This window comes from Nicrophorus vespilloides, unplaced genomic scaffold (assembly GCF_001412225.1).
Source record: "Nicrophorus vespilloides isolate i.1.1-1 unplaced genomic scaffold, Nicve_v1.0, whole genome shotgun sequence".
In the NCBI taxonomy this organism is placed as follows: Eukaryota; Metazoa; Arthropoda; class Insecta; order Coleoptera; family Silphidae; genus Nicrophorus; species Nicrophorus vespilloides.
Window position 1 is genome coordinate 4,192 of NW_017098142.1, and position 22,546 is coordinate 26,737.

Consider the following 22,546-nt stretch of genomic DNA (forward strand, 5'->3'; position numbering starts at 1 on the left):
ACATCTTCGTACTGTCATCTAGTCGCCTGCTATAAGCTGTAGAAGTTGTAAAATGTTCGTAACGTAACAGAGAAACGTTTTTTTCGATTTTTTTTTCAGTTTTTCTTTAATAACTCGACAACCTTTTAGGATAATTACATCATCGACCACTCGTATGAAAGCTGAATGTCTCACCTTTCCAACGAGTCTACTGACATCTTCGTACTGTCATCGAGTCGCCTGCTATGAGCTGTTGAAATTGGAAGAAAAGTTAATAGAAATTGACAGACAAGTCATGTTTTCTGTTTTTCGTTAATAACTCGAAAAGTATTAAACTTTTTTATGATTTTATTGCATAATCAGATGCACGCAAGCGTTACGCAACTTTCTATGTAACAAAAGTTACGTAATGTTCGTTACGTAACAGAGAAACGACGTTTTTTTCCAGTTTTTCGTTAATAACTCGACAACTCCTTAAGATAATTACATCAATTTGTAATGCAATTTGTATTTACGTTTTCTTTTATTATTCAACAGTTGTCGCAGGCTCAGGAAGGGGTGGGCAGGGAGCTGCAAAAGTTGGACACGGCGAAGGAGGATTGCATCGAACAGATAAACTCGGTATTCCAACAGGTGCAGGCGTTGGTGGATAGAAGGAAGCAGGAGATGATCGACGCAGTGACGACGGCCTGCATTGAAAAGCGGAAGGTGCTTGAGGAACAGCACGCGCTCATTCAGTGCGAGAAGAACAAGGTGCAGCAGGAATGCGAGGGTTTGCAGTATCAGGTGGAGGTACGCAATATTACTCAACGCATCGAGAGCCTCACGGAGAAGCTGGACGCTGCGTCGACGCTGGGCGAGCCAAGGGAGAACGCCTTCCTCACGTGCGACTTTACTCAGAGCGACAGCCTGCAGAGCATCGAACAGAGTCTGGGTAAATTGGGTAAGGTGCGTACCAGCACAACGTTCCCGTCTCTGTGCAGAGCCCAAATGGAGGAGGAGAGCATCGCCGGCATCGAGAACAGCGTTCTACTGACGACCGTCGATTACCACGGCCAGGAGAGGCAGAACGGCGGCGATCCGGTGCAGGCGGAAGTGCTACCGGTGAGCGTAACCGCCGCCGCCGCAGTTGACGTCGTCTCCGTGGAGGTGCCGAGCACGGTCACAGATTGCGAGGACGGCACGTACAGGATTAGCTTCAGGGCGCCTAGAGCTGGACGCTACGGCGTTCGCATCTCCGTCTTCGATCGACCGATCAAGGACGTTCCTCTCTTCTTCGACGTATCCGAGCACAACAATCCGGTGAACACGTACGGATCTCGCGGCAGCGGAAAGGACGACTTCATGCAACCGGTGGGCGTTGCCGTCGACGAATCCAAAGAGGAGATTTACGTCCTCGACACTGGCAACTCGCGCATCAAAGTACTTAATTACGACCTGCAGGTTATAAAGCACATCACCAACGAGGGATTGTCAGGAAGAAGCTGCACCGGTGAGGAGGAGATACATTACAAATTGTAACTAACTATAACATTATACTTTTTCTTCTGTTTTCCCTCTCGCAGGAATTGCCGTTTCGAATAATGGTCTGGTCGTGGTCAACTGGAGGACTCGGACGGTCACCGAGATGACGACGAGCGGACAGACGGTGATGACGTTCACGTACAACGCTTTCCAGGAGCCGATCAATGTGGCCGTGGACAAGTGTTACGGGCACATCCTGATCGCCGACAACGGCATGAACTGCGTCTACGTCTTTGACGGTGACGGAAAGATTCTCTTCCAGGTGGGTGGTGGTGGAGGAAAGAAGGGCACGTTCAGTCTGATCACTTCGGTGACGGTCGGACCGGGCGGCGAGATCGTCGTCGCCGACTCCCGCATCCAGGTGTTCTCGGCGAAGGGCGACTTCGTGTCGGTGCTGCACGACGAAGGCAGAGGCAAGGGCAGATACGGCGGCATCACCGTCGACTCGGACAACAGGATATTGGCGAGCCGGAGCGAGCAGAAGGGACGCAACTTCGTGCAGATCCTCTCCTTGGTCGACGCCAATCTCAGCAACACGATCGATTCGCACGACAGCAAACTGAAGAGGCCGAGCGGCATCGCCGTCACCAACGATCGTCACGTCATCGTCGTCGATCTGGGAAACAATTGCATCAAAAAGTATCGCTACTGGTAGATTGGAGCAACTTCACACAATGAATGAAAGAAAGAAGAAAGGAAGGAAGAGCTCTATATATATTTTTGTGGCCATATTAAACGTAAAACTAGCCTTTCCCCTTTCCTCAATCATCCTGCCATCTCCCACCATCATCATCATCAACCCTCGAATAACAAGATACAACATATATATTTTAAATATACATTTTGTTTTATATATATACAAACAAAACGTGACCGGCGGCGGCAATCTCTTCTCTCCTTGAAACTGTTGAAACAAAACAACAACAATAACAAAAAGAGAGTTTTCTTGTTCGCCGCCTTTTTTTTAACTATAATTTCTCATCTGTGATTGTACATTTAAACGAAACAAAACAAAATAACGAAGAATTTAAAAAGGAAGCTGACCATTTACATACACATATATTATCATTAATATTATTGCTACATACTACATTCTAGTACTACTACTACTATTGCTACATATACTACTATTACATATTTATAGATATACGTACGTATATGTTACTATTACATAATTCGTTCACGTTTCCTCACACTCTACTTACTAAACAGTAAAAGTACTTAATCAAATAAGTTTAGAGATCGTTGCCTATGTATTGTATATGTATAAAGAAATAAGAGAGAGCGAAAGGAAAAAAAAACTTAAATCAAGAGATTAAAAGGTAGAAAGTAAATAGGATTTCAATGATGACGATAATGATAATAATAATAACTGATTAACTTCCGTTCCGTACGTGTGTTTTTTTTTTTTTAATTTCATTCATCCTCTCATCGTTTCGCAATTACAATTCAAAATTTCTTTTTGTTCAAAGTGTAATTACTTAATCTAGTCATTAGATCGTATATTCGGTTATTAATAATACAATTTCCGTACATATTAAAAACCCTCCAATACCCCCCCCCCTTCACCCCCACGAGATCCACCTTACTTTTTATTTTAAATAATATTATGTACTTTTTTATGTATCTTTTTTGTACCATTATTTTCACTTCGCCCATCGAATAAAATTTAATGTGACGAAACCTTCGACAATTACACTCCAAATGTTTTGTCCCTCGAGGCGCTTCTCAACACTTGCCAAGTACGCAATACTTGACAAGCTTTCTCGATTTATATGATATACTATCATCAATGTTTCAGATCCACAAGTATACAGCCGCTAGCGTTTACAAATTTCAGTCAATAATAGCGACTAACTAATGGAATTAATTATGATGAAATATCGTTTGTAAATAGTTTTTAGTATTATCAATAAATATAGAACAAAAACATTGACACCTTAACTTTTTCTTTTCATTTGAAACAAAAGCTCAATTCGTAACGTAAGTATATAAATTTCAGACGCGTCCGCCAGATGGAGCTCAGCAGCAACATTTGTTCGGTCATAGCTATCTTCTTTGTTAACGCAGCTATTAACAATTATGTAATTAACGGAAATCCAATTGTATTCTCAACGTTTTTTGATTCATCATTAAGACATAAATTGCAGCAGTACTAAAATGGATTTAGCCGAGCTACAAACCACCAATGTTGTTTGCATCTCAACTAAAATTAGAGAATGTGCACTTTCTGATATTAACTAATGAGAGGATTCATGGAGAAACAATTGAAAGGATAGTTCATAAATAAAACGGTAGGATTTATCGAATCGTCAGTCCTTTTATTCTGCTCTGTTTCTTCTCTCTCTCTCTCACTTGTTTTCCCCCACATATATTTTCATCCATTCCTTTTTTCTTTCTTCTCACTTCTTTCTCAGATATGTTTGTACACATGTAAGATGAAAAACAATAAACGTATTTCACATATAACAACAAGGATTTGTTTCCGATCCGCCCTTCATCTTCTCCATCATCATCACTAATCGATACAATAATAATCATAATATGTAATGGGAGGCTGAGGTGATACAAAAATCGTTTCTGTCACTATCTTTCTCTCTTGCAGTCACTCATCACATCATTCATATATGTCTACAACAAACAAACAAAAAAACAAAGAAAAAAAATACTCCTAACGAAACGTAGATAGAAAGAAAAAACAATAATTAAAATAAAGTAAATACGAACATAGTAATAAGTCATAGTATAGTAGTAATAATAAATGAATAAAACTTATAAGCACAGATTTAAAATATTTCGGTATAAGTATATAATATATATATATGTTTTTCTTTTCTTGCTTTTTTTTTCCCATTTTCTCATTAAATGTAATCATAATTAATGTGTTTTTTTTTTCTCTTCTCTTCATTACACGCACACATCATCACAGCATTCTCAAGTCCGATACAACATACTAAAAATTATCTGCGTCTCCGTTGTCTATCACCAATTATTGTTTCCCTTTCATATGCTTGCTTGCTTCTGGCTTCTTTCTCCTCCTTTCAAAACTCATCAAATGAAATAATAAAATAATCGATTGCATCGATTTCTTCCTCCATCCTTATTACCCACCAAAAAAAAAATATATATAAATATTCATTAATTCTGTGGATGTTCGACAACAACTTTTTCTTCTTGTTTCGCGTTAAGGGCAACGATGCTTCAGGTAACGATTATATATATATATATAGATTTATATATTATTCCCATTATTATTTTCTCAGTCCAACAAAACAAAAATTCCCCAAACTTCTTAAATTTTGCTTCAAAACTTAATTTCAATATTACACAACAGCTATAAATATAAAATAAATTCATCTTTTTCCATTTTTTCCTCTCAATAATGCCCTAATTGACTAATCAGTTCCAAATATATACTTTTTGTCTTTCTCCAAAAAAACTTCTCGTTTTATTTCTCTCGCAATCCGTCCCCTTTGACGCTTTTTTATTTATATATATGTATGTACATATATATTATATATCGAAATTATATACAAAAATATATAGTCGATAAACGTAAACTCCTGACCTGAAGCACTCAACGTCATCAATATTATTATTATATATATATATACATTCTGCTGTTTTTAGTACGCCCTCTTTTTCGCGTTACGAGTCTCTCCACCTCTTGTATGTGTATATTATTACTATTATGCTTATTGTTTGTAATTGTAGAGTTAAACGTATGGTGTAACATAATCATCATCATCATCATTATAAGCTAGATCAGGTCCTGTTCGTCTGTGGGCACTATTGGTGGGTGATCCTTGGAGGCGGGCTGCAGAATCTTGAAGGCGGAGCCTTGACTAGGTTTCAATTGGAAGTTGCTGGGCTGTGGGGCGTTGTCCAGCGGCAGGCTCCGCCTCTCGTCCAGGGCCACCAGGTGAACTCGCTCGCAGCCGTCCGGTGGCCCGCGGGCCAAGAACATGCGAGGCGACGTACCGAGCCGACTGCCGCCGCCGCCATCCGCATCAGGACTCGAACCTCTGCTGCCACCTTTTGCATCCGCAAACATACACACACAGATTATCAATGGATCAACGAACGAACTAACTATTCGATATAGTCGAATAGTAAATGTAAGCATGCACAAAGCAACAGGGGAGTCATCTTCGTATAGGGGATGCGGGTGCAAATGTTGTTAATTGGATTTTAGTATCTAGATTGTGTGTGTGACAACAAAGGAGCTTCCCAACCCTTCCAACAAATAACAGAGGGCATAAAGACGTGTTCATGTTACACTATGTCATGACAATTAGTGCTACTACAATCTATTATTGTTGCTACTACATTGGGTGGGAAAGCGTCCGATGGTCTAAGTAAGCTAAGGAAATAAGTTTGCTAGTACGTATAACCTGAGCAGGGTGACGTGTCTGAATACCCATGTGACATGGGTGATATTGAGTCTCTTGAAGGGGGACCTTCGAAGAGAAGGCGACGGATTCGATTAGCGACAAGAATGGAGCACGCTCGAAGGTTTGTTTTTTTTTTTTTAGTGGAACAGAAGAGGAAGAATACTCACTCGAAGATTGGCAGCTGCCAGTGACGTCAACCAGGGACGGAGTTTGTGTGTTCACGGACCTGGTGTTCCTGAAGAGATCGGGCAGCGGTGCCCGATGTCCTTCGGGCGTGATCTGCGTCAGCTTATCGTAATCCTCGCTCCTATCGCTCGCCACGTCTCCGGCCGCCTTCAGCACGAAACCCTCGATCTCCTGGTTAAGACCCTCCACCGAGTTCCTCATCGTCGGTCTGGGCAACGGCTTTATTGGTATGCTTACAGCTGGTGTCGCTCTAGGTATTATGAACGCTGTCACACCAAAAAAAAAAGATATTAATTTAAAAGAGCCGACTGTAAAAAAAAGATGATAGTTACATGTGTTTGTTTGGGAGCTGGTGGTGAGTGTGTGGTCACCAGTGATGGGTGAAATCCTGCTGCTGGATGTCTGTTGATTATTGCTCCTCTGCAGCCTATGTCTGAACTTGTCCATCATCCTCTCATCACTGTCTTGCCTCAGATGGATCTTCCTAGACTCCACCCAATCACACTCATCAGTCTGTAAAAACATTAACATCTGTAATATTGGATCCAATTGGATTTATCTTATAAGCTAGTTGAAATCTTGTTAGTATATTTACCTGTGTTGCTTTGTTTATTTGCAGTGCTGGCTGGACACAGTAGTTGGATTCCCGTGGCCACTGCCCTGAGACATAGATTGTATCCAAGGAGGCTGTCCTCCGAATAGCACTTCCTCCATTGGCAGCATTGCTCAAACATCTGACATTCCCTGGAAATGAAAAGCCTATTTAGTATTTGGACAACATATGTATATCAATTTTACACCTTTGTTTATCGAAGAGCCAGGGCTCCTTTGTCCAGAGTGGTTTGAAGAGATGGTATTTTTCCAGGTGGTGTTGGTGGTGCAGTACGAAGACATAATGGTTGGACTCTTCTGCAGAGAGCTACTCTGTTTGACCAGCGAGGACATTGGTATGGTGGCCTTGATGGGGCCCTGCTTGGAGAGTCCACTTGGTGAAGATTTGAGCACCCTGGTGGTGCAGGGGTTCGCACCTGGAGGACCCGACATCCTGCAGGATCGGGGTGTCGCCAAGGACCTGCAGGGGCCCTCCTCCACACCGAAACGGACCCACGCAAATTCGGGGGGAGACAGAAATACAGAAAGAGAGAACGCGCAAACGGAACGGAATGAAAACAAGGAGACAGAAAAGAAAGGAAGTCGAAAATGAGGAAACGACAACTACTGAACAGTCGAAGGAACGTCGACAGCGCTGAATCACCAGAAGAAGACGATCCTCCAGGTGAACTCCGAAACACTAACGAAAGAGGAAAAAAAACCGGTCTCACTCACAACACTTCCACCGCCGTCACCGCTGCCGCCACCGCCGCCAACTTTTCGCTCTTTCTGCAGCTCTTCATTGTTGAGATCATCGTTTCCTCAGTGTTGCCATTTCATTGGCGACAACTTTACTTTTCCGGTGAAAAAAACTGCGAACACCACCGAGAGACCACCACCTTCAAGAAACGAATTCCAATATGAATCGCAGCGGTGAACGTTTCCGGGTTTTCCAATTGGAATGAATCGGTGATCTGCATCCAAATCGGGCTACGTTTTGCAACAGCGACAAACAAACACGCAAAGAAAAAAAAAACTTAAATTTTGCATATTTCAGCGTTGCCAACCGACCTCCACTCCATCCATCTGATGAATCTGCAAATATACAAAATGCATTAAATTCAACATGAAATCTAATAAAATTCAGTTTTGAGAATCTTGCAATCAAACACAAACAATTACTATACATATTTTCATTAAAATCGAGATACCTCAGTCTATTGACTTTTACTCCATCTGACGTTCACTTTCAGAACTGCTCAGGTTTCAAATTCAAATTATTTATGTGCTATATTCCGGTCATTATTTAAAATTATATAACATAAATTATAGTAAGAGACGTAGAATAGGCGACTATGTTTTTTGCATATTATGGTTAAATAGTTTTAGAATTATTTAATTAAAAATTTAGCATTTAAGAGATTTTCTTTTTAAATAATTGGAAAATTGTGTTTCCTAACAAATATGCATATTAAACATAAAAAACTATAATCTCTCTAATAAAAGCGCGTACTTCCAGTATTTCCCGTTCTACTGCTTGCAAAGTTGTATACGTCGTGGGAGGGAATTGCGATTTGTGTAAATATTTACAAATACTACTTGTGTTATGTTCGGTCTCTCGCGTCCTTGACAAATGGAATACGCTAAAAAAGCAGACAAAGGCGTCGATGCAATCTGCGTCTATAAATGAATGTCGCGACTGATCGCGGCGGCGGCATTCGAACGAAGATGTTGCACGGTTGTGGACTTGCAACCGCTTCCGTCCTCCTGCCCAGCGCCGGTGGATGTATCTTAGCCTCGTGCAGCTGCAACAGCAAGGACCTCACCAACGCCTGGTACACAGGTCTGGATAAACCCTCTTGGTGCTTGCAGAACCGCAAGCAATACGCTCCCCTAGCATTTCTCGCAAACTCCGCAGTTGGCTACGCATCTTATCTGGTGTACAAACATGGCGAAGGATGCTCAGGTAATTAATTGTGTTTATCTGCATTTTGCCATATTGGAATTATTAATAATTTTGACACGGTAGGTCGTGCCAAAAATGCGATGATCGTTTACGGAGGTCACCTGGCGCTCCGCTGGACCTGGACGCACCTCTTCTGGGGATCGCGCAACATAAAATTGGTTTGTTTACATACCTCCCTCCCTCCCTGTTGTCTCGACAACAACAACTCTTATTAAATTTTCTTCTTCAGGCCTTCTACGAGATTCTGGCCGCAGATGCCAGCATCCTCCTGACAGCGCACTTTTTCTACCAAATCGACCGGAAAGCTGCTATCCTCTTCGCAGTTCCCTCGGCCCTTTGGCTCGGTTATCTCACCGCTCTCAACTACATCCTCTTCAAGCGGAATGCACCTAGAATTGCAGAATAAATGTTATTATTTTCAATCTTTTATAATCTTTAATAACTAAAAAATATATTGTTAATTGTACGTTGTTTTTTTCTTATTTACATTTTGATGAACCTCTATCCTCGCATTTGTTTATATTTTTCGCTTATCAAAGAATGATGCATTCAACTTCTTCTTAATTATTTACGCGCAGCAACGAAGTTTTGTTTGTTGTGTTAAACTGTTGATAAAAAAAACATGTTATTTCTCACATTCTGGCTTGACGTAATATTTATATTCGCAGATGGTGACGGAATTCACAGTGCTAGTCGAAATCGGTCATCTTTTATGTATTGATTTAAAACTGTTTATATAATTGAATCACCTTTAAAATTAACTGCAAGAATGTCAAATAAAAAGTAGCAATCAATGTTGTTACAAAACAAAAATAAGAGTGAATACAAAAATCAAACTATAGCGATTTGAAAATGATTAAAAATATTGAATATTAAAATCGGATTTGGTGTAAAGAGAGAGAACTTCTTCCGCTGTAAGTGGACATTTTGTATTCAAAGTGAGAGAAGGGCACGGATGGAACTTGAAAAACACGGGAAGCCGTTTGCAACGCCTCCAGACCGGCAAAAATGATCTCTTTAGAGGCGGGGAACCAACGTAGAAGATGCTTCCAGTGAGACTTGTTGAGGATGAGAACGTCGACGGCGGTGAGCGCGATGTAGGTGCGATCGTGCGCCACCCGGTACAACCCCTGACGCTCCCCAAATGAATTACCAGGCCCAATAACGGTATTGAAGTTCGACTCGTCGACGATCATGATTTCGCCTCGATGCAAGAAGTACATACCTGTGTGTGTATTTGTTCGTATTGAGAATGGATGAGAATATTAATGGAATTCAAGGCGTATACATAGATCCACGTCTCCGGTTTCCACGATGATCTGCTCCGGTAGGTACAGCCTGACCTGCAGATGCACGCACAACTGCCGTATAAAGTCCACGTGCGTCATCTTGAAGATGTGGTGACCGGTGATGTGATGGCCGTACATGGCCTGCATGACGGTCTGCCGCAGGTAGAGAGGAGCATCCAGAATCAGAGATGGTAGCAACTCTCCACGTCTTTTGGTCCAGAGTCCCAGCATGTATACGTTCACCTTCTTGATCAGTATCGACGATAACCTTCGATTCTATAAACGTTGCATAGGTTAACGAAATCCTCAATCATAGTTTGTATTGTTGTGCTTACGCAAAGATACGAGTTCAGCAGGCTCATATCGCATCTGTACTTGTTCTCGGTGACCATGTTGATTACCAAGAGGCTTGTGAAGGCGCCCGAGATGATGGCAATGATGAAGACGGATGCCACCAGGATGGAGATCGAGACGATGATCTCCGTGTAGCTCTTCGGAATGCTCGTTCTCAAGCTGGTGGCGGTGAACATGTTGATGGTGTAGAGAAATGCCATTACAATAGCATGATCTTTGCCGCTGGGTGAAGCCGTGTGCTTCTTGTATCCGTGCACCGTCACGAAAGAGCACTCTTTCTCGGTGCAAGAAATGCGGTACCAAATCAAAGACATCACGGTCAACTCGAACATTACCATGTAGCAGATGTACGAGCATTGGAGCACTATGTTCAAACCTAGCGTTCTCTTGGAGCCGTGGTAGTACAGCACCAGATGCAAGAATCTGCAATCATTAAAAAAAAACTTTGATTGTATTATTTAACTTTTTGAATATACCAAACCTAATAAGACGACTGTTCATGCATATAATCATCGGTCCATTGATGGCGTACATCAGCAGTTCTAGAGGGACGAGTCCGAGCAGATCCACCCAAAAGATGAGGGTGTTCGTGTAGCGTTTTCGAATCTTCGAAGGCTCCGTCACTCGCACTCCAGACTCCACGTCCGTGTAATGCAGATGGAACTGGATGAAAACGAACAAGAAAAAGAAGAGATCGCACACCGAAGTATACACCTAGACAAGACATATAATATATATATAAACTAGATAATCTATTAAAAAGTTCACCTGCAAATAGATGTAGTGGAGGTCCAAGAACTGCAAGAGTAAGAGCACAATACAACTGATTGGAGCAACGTGCACGTGCACAGCGTACTCGTACAGCTTGTAGTACTTGCTCTCGGGTTTCACAAAGTCGTTGATCTTCATGTAAATGGTGTATAACTTCTTGTCGATCAGTGCCATATCATCTTTGCCGACAATGTTCATCTGGTAGAGCTACAAGGAAGATGTGAATTAAATTGGAACATTAGGAAATAGTATAGAGTAAGCTTTACGTGCGTGTTGATTTCCATGCAGTCTATGTACTCGTCGCCGCAGCTGATGGCGTTATTGAGACGCAACAGGATGAGCGGAAAGTCCTTGGCGAGGACGTAGAATTGGTGGCTGGGGATGGTAAGGAGTTCCACGTGGTACTTGGCCACAACACGGATTGTCTGCCTGGTGGCATCCATCTTGGTGAGGCTACCGAAGCAACCTCCTCGTTTCAACGTGACCATCTTGCAGCCGGCGATGTAGACGTCCACCTCACCCTTCGACACGAAGTATAGGTTTGCTTGGATGTCGTTGCACCTGATGATGTCCGCATCGAGCATGAAGTACTGTATCTCAAAGTATTTGATGAAGACGCGCAGCGAGGTGCGATCAACATTAGTGAAGAGTTTCGACTTCTGGATAGTTGCCAGGAACAGATATTCTCGCATATCCAAATGAAGCTTCTCGTCAAACGTGTCCAACAGTTTAGACATCACCACGCCCTCTGAAATTAGTGTACTCATTAATAATAACTTATATTCATTAACGTTCACTTACCGCACTTCTTCCACACATATTCAAAATGATCTATGAATACTTTTATGGTACTCTCATCCACCATCTCCTTGTTTATGAACGAGATAAAGTTAGTCATGCTGTTTCTGTACTTGATGATCTGCATGTTACTTCCCATCTAAAAAGTATACGCTTCTTAAAAGCAAAACTTATGCGTTTTATATGTTAATATTACCGCCGCTCCGGTGATGCTGGCAATAACGAAGAGCCTGCAGATCCAGAAGAATATGGCGATGAAGAAGGTTTCCAAGGCACCTCCGGTCATTTCGTCGCGTCCGTAAGCCACGTACGTTGATCCGAACCTTGCCGAGACGGCGTGCAGGCAGAGCAGCAGAAGATTCTTATTTAGTTGCGAATCGGGAAGGATGGAATTCGCAATGATGTTCGAATCTCCGGTGCACATGTAATTGAAACCGTACTGCGGAATAAACAAAATAAATCACCAATAACAGAAAAAGAAATATTTCCGTTACTTTCACGCAGATTGTTAGCAGTATGTTGTTGGAGAAGATTATAGCTATGGCCACGAAGAACAGCATCAGTTTGAACGCGTGTCCGACGTAGTGTCTGTAGCCCTTGATGTTCCAATCCATGTAAGTCAAACCCATGAAGGGCCTGTAGAGGATCATTGCGAAGTAGATACTGTTGAACAGCAGATTCACTGTAAACTCACAACGATTAGTTATTACATAACTTAGTTTGTACTTGCAGTTGTAATACGTAGAAGATTGTAGACACCGCCTATGTAGATCCTGTAGAGACCCCATTCGTAGAATGGGAAAAGTGTGACCACGTCGGCTAAGAACGAGGTTTTCAGGTAGTGCATCACGGTGCTCATGAGGTCGGTGACCACGATGTTGTTCCTGTTGTAATACTGCACGTGGCACCGGATCTTTGAATTACCAAATTATATAACATTAGTTGTTGTTATAGTATATACACTTACGTAGATATCAATGGCGAAGACGATTTTAATACCTGTAAAGGCGTAGATCGTGTACTGCCAGTATTCCTTCATCATGGTATCCACGAGCGAATACACGACGAAATAGACTACAGCCAATAATGACCTAAAACACTCCCAGGTGATGAAAAAATTGCCGTGCGGATTGATCGAATTCTTCATGATCACAAATCGCAATATACCTAGAAATGTTTCATTTCAAATAATATCAATTTATATTTCTTGAAATTTACTTACCCAATCTAGATCTTTGGTCGTTTGTTCCAACGACCTCCTCGTCGAAGATTTCGAACTCGAAGAGATCGCCGATTTCCTTCGGTTTCCGCTTCTTCCCATCATCCCCAATCAAATGTCCATATTGCCTATTCAATAGAGATTGATATTTATTCATGTGCCACTTCAGAGTTATCTCCAGATTACTGTATTCTTCAAGAGAGAAAACAAACACATTTTTTTTATAAATTACTTAACAAACAAGAAAAGTAACTTACCTAAGCGACAAGATTTCAACACACACATCGCCGCGTTGAAATCCAAGCAAATCTCCTCCACGGCGCTGATGGCGACAACAGTGTTCAGACTGTTCACGTTATGAAACGTTTCGATGACAGGGAAAGAATCACCGAACTGCAGGATTCGTTTCACTTTCCTATCCAGATCTCCAGGCATCTCGCAGGACATCCTGCAATAGCTGAAAAAGAAGTGAAGCAAATATATTAATATTCCTAGCAATAAAGAATATCTACAGACCCTCGCATTATTATGTGGATGTACAGAGGGCGAACGTTCGCACTGCAGATGATGGTATCAGCTGGTAGAGTTCTCAAGACGGCGCAGGTAGCTAACATGGTGAGTACTTCATCCGAGTATTTGGAGAATATCGGCACGAACTTTAATCCGTTGATCAGCTTTTTCGTTACCAGTTCCCATTTCAACTCCAATGGAATGCTTTCTGAAATACTTCGATATTACAGCAACAAAACTACAGAAGTTTCAGGCCTCACCGTGATAATCATTGATGTCGATGTGCTTTTCGTTGAACCAATTGAAGTAGAGGTAATCCAAAGCGTTTTGTCTAAAACTCGTGGGCATGACGTTGTTCACCATGAAGTTGTAGATCATGCGAAGCTTATCGCGAAACATGAAATTCTCCTCGTTCATCTTGATGATGTTGCAGTTCAATTCGCTCAGGAATAAACTGTACAAATACATGCTGTAAAAAAAGAGGAGAACGATAATATTTGCAATATTATAACAATTTTGTAATTACCCAACGAGAGTGGTTAAACTATAGAAGCACATCTCGAACACCGAGGTGGCCGTTCTTCTTGATAAGCTGATGTTCATCAGGGCGCTTATGGTGTAGGCGCTGGCAAAGTAGTAGGTGTCTGCGTTACTCTTGTCCGAGCTCGTTTTCAACGCTAAGAAAATTACTACTTTTAAGCAACGGCAAGGAATGAAGGGTTTAATAATTACATCTATACTTGCAATCGCCGAAGCAGAAGAATCCGATCATGGTGCACATCACGAAGTATCCGATCAATAAGTATATGGTAAAGTATTTTACTACAATTATCGCTATACGGTTGTATCTGAGCGTTCTCTGCTTGTATATGATGAACTCGACAATCTTGTACGACTTCAGGATTCGCGGAAGTTTATACAGCAACTACAATTCAAACGTTAGTTGGTGTATTTTATTTTTAAATCATTGCCTTACCTGTGATTCTCTTGGAACCCCGAACAATGCGGCCACGTAATCGTACGGTACAGTGGCGAGGACGTCGATGAGGAACATGATGGATTTGAATCTGTAGAGAATGATCTCGGAGAATTTAGTGATCTTAGTAGAGGGAGTCTCTACTGCTGTACTAGCTTGGACGTATAGATCGAACATGTAGATGTTGTCCAGCACCAGGGATCCGGCGAAGAACGTGTCGTTGCTCGTCCCGAACGAAATCATGTACGGAATCAATATACTCTAATCAAACTGGAGTATAAGCAGCCATAATTAAGGTATTTCAATAGTATTTCCATACCTGCAAGACAACAGTTGCGAAATGGATGTAGAATAGGAACATGCGGAAGCTGGAGTTCTGGTCCATGACGTAAGGACATTTGGAGTTCAGGCAGATCGGCGTAGTCTGCAGCTCGAGCTTATCGGTGAGCGTGAGCAAATCCAGGTACTCCGAGTTGAAATTAGGTACTCTGCACTTGATGCTGAGGGGATTCAGATGGAGCTTCTTTTTTTTCATCTCATCCAGCTCGGCCACCACCCGCCACTGCTTCTTCAATCGGAAGATGGGACGGTCCCAACTCTCATTCGGCACCAACTGCCTCAAACTGGGACACCAACAACAAATGATGGATGTTGTGAATTTCAATAATTGTACCTGATGCTGCGTCTGGCTTTGGCGATGCGTTGCATGACCTCTTCGCGGATCTTGGGAGTGGCGCTCGTGTAGTTCCTGAAGACCTTGAACATGTCCGTCAATTTGAGAGTCTGGATCACGCAATTGGTGGCGCAGCGAAGATTCGCGTTGCTGGGCAGCAAAAGGACGGTTGTTATTTCGGAGAGAACAGTTCCACTTGAGAATGAGAGTATTGGAGATTCATCATCCTCCATGGATAGCACCTGCAAAAAAAAATTAGTTTTTTAATCAATTCTATTGATGATTACAAATTAATTACTTGGACAATGCCGGAGACGATGTAGATCAACTTCCTTTTCTGCGTGTTGACCTTCATGATGTAATCGCCGGATAAGTAGAACTCGTTGCTCATCACCAGACTAATCTCCTTCTTCACGCAGATGTCCAGATGCTTCAGCAGATGGGAATGATTGAACGCGTCCCAGAATATATCCAAATAAATCTCCTTCTGCAAATACCAAAACCAATTATTATCATTAGACTCTACACTAAAAAAGCAAAACCTTCAAAGACATCGGTAAGAGATGGACGGATGAAGGTCTATAAATGATGCCGCCGTGCTGCGTCCACAGCACCTTGCAGAAGCTCTGGATGCGATTCCTCAAGTGCGGCTGATCGGAGAGGATCGTGTTGAACTGATTGAGGAGTCTCTTGTAATCGTACTGCCGCGAGATCTTCTGCAGCAGCACCTTGGTCATGTGACCGATGATGACTATAGCGTGCATCGAGTATCCGATCATCATGAAGATCATCAGGATCAACGACTCGTAGACGTTGCGATGCACCAGAAAACCGGACCAATTGTGCATCACCACGTTGCTCATCGTCGAATAGCAGAGTGCGAACCATTCCGTCTTCAGATGCGGTCGTATACCGTACCTGTAGACCTTCTCCGCCCAACTGGGCGTCTTGCAGTCGTCCACGCAACCCAGACTGGACCACAGCACGCTCGCAAGGAGCGCGAACATCTGCACCAGAATCAAATGCACCATGAACACCAGAAAGAGCGGATTCGTCGAGGTGATGTTGCGCTTCGAGTGGATGAAAAAGAAGAAATGTATCTGCGAACGAAACCACATCGAAACTTGCTCATCACAAACAAAAATCTAAATAACTTACAATTCGCGCCACGCATTTCAAACGGACTGCATGCCTGATGGACTCTGCGTATTCAGGAAACACCAGGTACACCAACTCGTAGATGGGTAGAAGACTGATGAAGTCGAGGAGAAGCAGAAACACATTCCTGGACTGGTGCAACCCAAACTTGTTGATATCCTTCGAATACCTGCAATAATAACAAATGAAACCCAAAAAACAATTGATTTTTTTTTTTACCCAAATACCTGTGCAATAAGGCCAGAAGCGAATCAACCAGGTACATCAGCTCCAGAGTGTAGTACACTAAGTTGTCCATGTAGATGCTGTAAGATGGATTGTAATGGTACTTGTAGACGCACTGCATGATCAACCAGACCAACGTGAACTGCAACATCACCTCCCATATCGGATTGAAAGGCAGGAAGAGCAGCTGCAGAAGGATCGTATTCTTGAACTTTTTCTTCTCTAATAATTAATGAAAAAAAACTACATCAAATAAAGTTATTTCAATTTGTATACGCACCTTCTTCGTGACCCTCGAGCTTCTCGTTCATCTTTTTGTTTGTTTGTTTGTTTGTTTATTGACATTTGTTAAACAAATGATACGCACCCACCTGGATCTTAGATGCAAAACAAATTCAACAAAATACTCGAGCACGATTGGTTGCATAATAATTTTGATAAGCGCGACATCTATACGCGTTCAGTCAACTAATTAAATTTAAAACTTTTAAATGTTTTCGTTGCGATAACAACTTTGATTATATTTTTGTTCGACGTTTTTGGAAAGTGTCAAAATTCTCAGTGTTAAATTTTCATTTGAAGATGAGTTACAGCGGTGGTAACGATTGCGCGTGTTACGAGGAACCTGTGCAGGTTCCTCAGGAGTGCGCTTGTCCGCCGGAGATGGTCTGCACCAGGTTCACGATCGAAGTAAACAACGAAGTCGTCGATTTACCACCGAAAAAGTTGAAGTTCGTTAACAGGAAGAAACGAAAATCTCACGGCAGAGGGCCCTGCTACGATTATTACGATGAGGTGCTTCGCAGGATACCTTCGTGCACTTACTACGTCGTATAACAGATGATCTCATCAAACTTCAGCAGTTTTCATGACTCACTTCGTTCGCCCATCAAGGAATAGGTAAATAATTGTACAATTTTTCTACAATTTTTTTTTGTTGGTAACTTAATTGGATTTTTTAAATACTTAAGTTGGTGCCATTGCCAGCAAAGCCTTCGCATTTAAATAAAATTGATTCTCTTTTGTTTAATTATAAACAAGTCGGTAAAAAAAAACAATGAAATCATTACGTGTCGTGTCGTGAATTCATAACGCTTAGTGAATTGCAACAGTCTATGGCAAGATTTTATACAGATGATTTAGAGATGATCTCATCAAACTTCAGCACTTTTCAGGACTCACTTCGTTCGCCCATCAAGGAAACAGGTTAATAATTGTAAAATAATTCTACATTTTTTTTTGTTGGTAACTTAATTGGTTACTAATTATAGAATTTTTTTAAATACTTAAGTTGGTGCCATTCTCTTTTGTTTAATTATAAACAAGTCGGTAAAAAAAAACAATGAAATCGTTACGTGTCGTGAATTCATAACGGTTTGCAACAGTTTATGGCAAGTTTTTATAATTAGCAAGATACCTTTTAACAGATGATTTAGAGATGATATCATCAAACTTCAGCACTTTTCAGGACTCACTTCGTTCGCCCATCAAGGAATAGGTAAATAATTGTAAAATTGTTCTACAATTTTTTTTGTTGGTAACTTAATTGGTTACTAATTATAGGATTTTTTAAATACTTAAGTTGGTGCCATTGCCAGCAAAGCCTTCGCATTTAAAAAAAATTGATTCTCTTTTGTTTAATTATAAACAAGTTGGTAAAAAAAAATAATGAAATCATTACGTGTCGTGTCGTGAATTCATAACGCTTAGTGAATTGCAACAGTTTATGGCAAGATTTTATACAGATGATTTAGAGATGATCTCATCAAACTTCAGCACTTTTCAGGACTCACTTCGTTCGCCCATCAAGGAATAGGTAAATAATTGTAAAATTGTTCTACAATTTTTTTTGTTGGTAACTTAATTGGTTACTAATTATAGAATTTTTTAAATACTTAAGTTGGTGCCATTGCCAGCAAGGCCTTCGCGTTTTAAAAAAAATCGATTCTCTTTTGTTTAATTATAAACAAGTCGGTAAAAAAAAACAATGAAATCATTACGTGTCGTGTCGTGAATTCATAACGCTTAGTGAATTGCAACAGTTTATGGCAAGTTTTTACCTTCTAACAGATGATTTAGAGATGATCTCATCAAACTTCAGCACTTTTCATCAAGGAATAGGTAAATAATTGTACAATTGTTCTACATTTTTTTTTGTCGGTAACTTAATTGGTTACTAATTATAGGATTTTTTTAAATACTTAAGTTGGTGCCATTGCCAGCAAAGACTTCGCGTTTAAAAAAAATCGATTCTCTTTTGTTTAATTATAAACAAGTCGGTAAAAAAAAACAATGAAATCGTTACGTGTCGTGAATTAATAACGCTTAGTGAATTGCAACAGTTTATGGCAAGTTTTTTATACAGATGATTTAGAGATGATCTCATCGAACTTCAGCACTTTTCAGGACTCAGTTCGTTCGCCCATCAAGGAACAGGTAAATAATTGTAAAATAATTCTACAATTTTTTTTGTTGGTAACTTAATTGGTTACTAATTATAGGATTTTTTAAATACTTAAGTTGGTGCCAATGCCAGCAAGGCCTTCGCGTTTAAACAAAATCGATTCTCTTTTGTTTAATTATAAACAAGTCGGTAAAAAAAAACAATGAAATCATTACGTGTCGTGAATTCATAACGCTTAGTGAATTGCAACATTTTATGGTAAATTTTTATAATTAGTAGTTAGAAAATTGTTTGCGCAAGAATATATCTATTAACACATATATATTTAAAAAAAAATACAACGTTGTTCTTTCTGTTTCTTTTTTTTTCAGTGTGTGGAAAACTTGAAGATGAAAGAGAAAACGAAGCAGGGATGGGAGGAAATAACTTAATGATGGTAAGGATTTGAGTTGGCTATCACTTGTGGCCGTTCTCGGTGGCCTCGATGTTGTCGTTCTTGTCGTGCACCTGCGTCTCCTTGCCCGTCTCCGTGCTGTTCCAGATGCCGTACAGGAAGTAGATGGCGAGACCTGCAACAACGAGTAAGTTGTTTTGTTGTTTGATTTGAATTGAATTGAATTTACCAATTGCTATCCAGATGGCGAACTGGATCCAGGTGTTCTGTGCAAGCGTCGTCATCAGGTAGATGTTGATGAACATGCTGATGGCAGGTAACCATGGCACCAGAGGTACGGAGAAGGTGAGCTTCGCCGAGGATCTGGGCTGGCAAGCGATGGAGGAGACAAGAGCTATGGCGATGATCGCCAATATTACCACGCCGGAGATGACGAGTGGATCAGCTTCGGATAAAAGATCCTCGCACTGGCTTAAGAGTGGTGCCAGCAGGAAGCACACGGCCACTGAAACGAATTGTAATTGTTAATTGTTTATTTTAAAATTGATGATGGTTGTGCTTACGGTACATGGCGACTTCGTAGGTGACTATGCTGGAAGATAATCTGGTTGGATACTTGAGCTTGCGGTTGTACAGCTGCTTGACGACGCTTCCAAAGGTGATGACCTGAAAGTCGTCGTCCTTCTTATCGGTGGGTCCGATATCGAATCTGCAAAAACGTTCACGAATTAGCGGATTTGGAAGAAACATTTTTTTCTTATGCGATACCTGAGGATGAGGATGCAGCCAGCGACCATGGAGTAGGCGAACAACGTTCCAATGGACATCATTCCGAACAGTTGGTGCATATCCAGGATGCAAGCGAGTACTCCGGTCAGAACTCCTGCTGCTAGGGTGCCCATGAAGGGAGTCTGGTACTTGGGGTGGACCTTTCCCAGGAAGTTGAAGAGGAGACCGTCGGTGGACATGGCGTAGATGATTCTAGGCAACGGGAACATGGCTCCCAACAAGCTGCAAGACAACGGAACAACTGTGAGTTTTTGTTTTCATCCTATCCTAAGTTTTAATACCTGGCGAAGAGACCGGCGAGGGCACCGCACGACACCACGTACTTGGCCCATTCCCAACCCACGAACTCGTAGACGTGTGGAAATGGAGCGCTCTCGTCCTTGAAACAATTAAAACAGAATTAATTGTATTCGAAAATAAAGTCGCTGTAATTCTCACGTCAATTTAACAATCCAAAATTGTTGTTTCAAATCAATTCGGTAGTTTTTACTTTAATTTATGAAATTAGCTTACTTGATCGCAATAAGGTATCATCATGGTTAGAACGGTGGAGATGCCGAAGTAGGACAAGAAGATGATGAAGAGCGAGATGACGATAGCCAATGGAATGGATTTTTGCGGAGTTTTGGCTTCTTCGCCTGAAAGTTAAAATCCTTCAGTTACATCTAGAACATTGCTTATTTCCCAGAGTGAGAGACAAACCTGCGGTGGCGATGCAATCGAATCCGATGAAACCATAGAAACACTTGGCTGCCCCTTTGATGATGCCGTTTATACCGAAAGGAGCGAAACCACCCTCGCCCACGTTGGGGTTGTCTTTGCATTGATCTATAGCCTCGTCCTTGCTCAAGAACCAGTTGTCCGTATTCACTGCAATACAGATGATTCATGTTAGCGGGGGAATAGCAAAATTAAGATGCACGTTAAGATTACCTTTCCAGATGCCGCTGATAACGACGAAGAGTACGATTATAAGATTGATAGATGTGCATATGGTGTTGATGAAAGAGGATTCTTTGGCACCGAACGCCAACGCCACAGAGAAAATGAGGATCATGGCCAGCGAGAAGAAGTCCGGATAGGTGGCCAGATTATCTACATCGATGGGCATCGTCTCTTCAAACCATTTGGACATAACGTTGTCTGCTAATCGATCTATGTAGACGAACAGCCCTTTCACGACACTCGCAGAACCTGTTGCATAAACAATATATAAATTGCATACAAGAATTCAAGAAAACAACATACCTATGACGTACTCCAGGATCAGATTCCAACCGATGATGAAGGCTATGAACTCTCCGACACTGACGTAACTGTAGATGTAGGCTGATCCGGCTTTCGGAACTCTTGCTCCAAACTCGGCGTAACAGAGACCTTTAAATGGGATATCAAATTAATGAATGAAAAATGCAAGTTTTTCTTTTTATATTTATACCTGCGAATGCTGAAGCTATGGCGGCAATGAGGAAGGAAAAGACAACAGCCGGTCCGGCGTAATTTCGGGACACCTCTCCCGCGAGGACGTAGACACCCACACCTAGGGTGCTGCCGATGCCGAGGGCAGTCAGATCAAAGGTGCTCAGCACCCTAGCCAACTTTGATTCCTCATTGGAAATTGTGATCTTCTTTCTCTTTAGCGAGAACAGCAATTGTGAAAACGTGATCGGCCTGAAGTACATCTTGTTGCCCAACTGCTCGTCAAGTACTGATGAAAACACATATCCGCATGTTACTAACTATATTTAGTAGGTTTTAATGCGTGCAGTTATCGAGTAATTGAAAGTTATATTATCTTGGTCATTAATTAACACATTACAGAAATTATATGGAAATATGAGCAATAGGCGACGCATATTTTAATGTAAACATAAAATATGCAAAAAAAAAAATGCAGTTTTCCAATTATTCACTATTGGCATCAAAACGAATATTATTTTAACACATTGACGTCAACCATCGAATATTGCCTGCCCATAAATCGTAAATCAATGGAATATGCTTTCCGATAACGGAAGTAATTGAATGCGAGGACAATAAAACAAAATATCGTCAAAAAATAAAACAACAAAAGGATTTAAAATGCTTTTGTTTCAACGATGATCAGATTATATACTCATCCCATTCATTGATAAAAAGATAATAGAATTTTTCTAATCGTTAGAAAGAATATCTCGGTTATTACATTAGCTAATGACGATTCGCTGACTACTTGAATTTCAATTAGACCAGTGGTTTCCAAACTTGAAGTTACTACGCCTCCCTAAAAAGTATGTAATCATTTGGCGCCTCCCCTTTCATAAAACTTGCTGGATTTCCTAAACATTCAATGAAATGTAAAAACAC

At 41.2% G+C, this 22,546-nt stretch overlaps 5 protein-coding genes across 6 annotated transcripts; 2 read left to right on the forward strand and 3 right to left on the reverse strand.

The window, feature by feature from the left end:
* Positions 1 to 447: 447 nt before the first annotated feature.
* LOC108561760 (tripartite motif-containing protein 3-like) lies at positions 448 to 2,203 on the forward strand. Its single transcript, XM_017919813.1, has 2 exons — positions 448 to 1,471; positions 1,545 to 2,203. Exons 1-2 carry the CDS (start codon positions 478 to 480, stop codon positions 2,156 to 2,158), a joined length of 1,608 nt encoding a protein of 535 aa, XP_017775302.1. The 5' UTR covers positions 448 to 477; the 3' UTR covers positions 2,159 to 2,203.
* A 2,666-nt stretch (positions 2,204 to 4,869) lies between these two features.
* Positions 4,870 to 7,749, reverse strand: LOC108561761 (glucocorticoid-induced transcript 1 protein-like). 2 transcript variants are annotated; one of them, XM_017919814.1, is made up of 6 exons: positions 6,884 to 7,749; positions 6,679 to 6,827; positions 6,416 to 6,596; positions 6,065 to 6,349; positions 5,898 to 5,963; positions 4,870 to 5,538 (listed from the first exon to the last, which is right to left on the reverse strand). In XM_017919814.1, exons 1-6 carry the CDS (start codon positions 7,125 to 7,127, stop codon positions 5,264 to 5,266), a joined length of 1,200 nt encoding a protein of 399 aa, XP_017775303.1. In that variant the 5' UTR covers positions 7,128 to 7,749; the 3' UTR covers positions 4,870 to 5,263. The 2 variants fall into 2 exon arrangements, with proteins under 2 accessions (XP_017775303.1, XP_017775304.1); XM_017919815.1 differs by lacking the exon at positions 5,898 to 5,963 and having other exon boundaries at positions 6,884 to 7,747.
* A 571-nt stretch (positions 7,750 to 8,320) lies between these two features.
* Positions 8,321 to 9,106, forward strand: LOC108561759 (translocator protein). Its single transcript, XM_017919811.1, has 3 exons — positions 8,321 to 8,640; positions 8,704 to 8,798; positions 8,870 to 9,106. Exons 1-3 carry the CDS (start codon positions 8,361 to 8,363, stop codon positions 9,044 to 9,046), a joined length of 552 nt encoding a protein of 183 aa, XP_017775300.1. The 5' UTR covers positions 8,321 to 8,360; the 3' UTR covers positions 9,047 to 9,106.
* A 1,331-nt stretch (positions 9,107 to 10,437) lies between these two features.
* LOC108561757 lies at positions 10,438 to 16,924 on the reverse strand. Its single transcript, XM_017919809.1, has 24 exons — positions 16,894 to 16,924; positions 16,616 to 16,835; positions 16,389 to 16,557; positions 15,773 to 16,330; positions 15,529 to 15,717; positions 15,231 to 15,472; positions 14,877 to 15,180; positions 14,558 to 14,818; positions 14,314 to 14,506; positions 14,108 to 14,258; positions 13,842 to 14,050; positions 13,588 to 13,789; positions 13,329 to 13,519; positions 13,075 to 13,263; positions 12,820 to 13,019; positions 12,579 to 12,765; positions 12,347 to 12,534; positions 12,049 to 12,291; positions 11,856 to 11,991; positions 11,321 to 11,802; positions 11,052 to 11,261; positions 10,765 to 10,946; positions 10,504 to 10,706; positions 10,438 to 10,442 (listed from the first exon to the last, which is right to left on the reverse strand). Exons 1-24 carry the CDS (start codon positions 16,922 to 16,924, stop codon positions 10,438 to 10,440), a joined length of 5,145 nt encoding a protein of 1,714 aa, XP_017775298.1.
* Positions 16,925 to 19,298: 2,374 nt separating this feature from the next.
* LOC108561758 (cationic amino acid transporter 2-like) lies at positions 19,299 to 21,908 on the reverse strand (the record flags this gene model as incomplete). The annotated part of the gene is given in 10 exon segments (XM_017919810.1): positions 19,299 to 19,586; positions 19,641 to 19,916; positions 19,975 to 20,120; positions 20,180 to 20,422; positions 20,482 to 20,579; positions 20,714 to 20,838; positions 20,903 to 21,070; positions 21,134 to 21,394; positions 21,449 to 21,577; positions 21,639 to 21,908. Coding segments are annotated over 10 exon segments (1,829 nt in total), but the record flags the coding sequence as incomplete, so codon positions are not given.
* Positions 21,909 to 22,546: the final 638 nt, after the last annotated feature.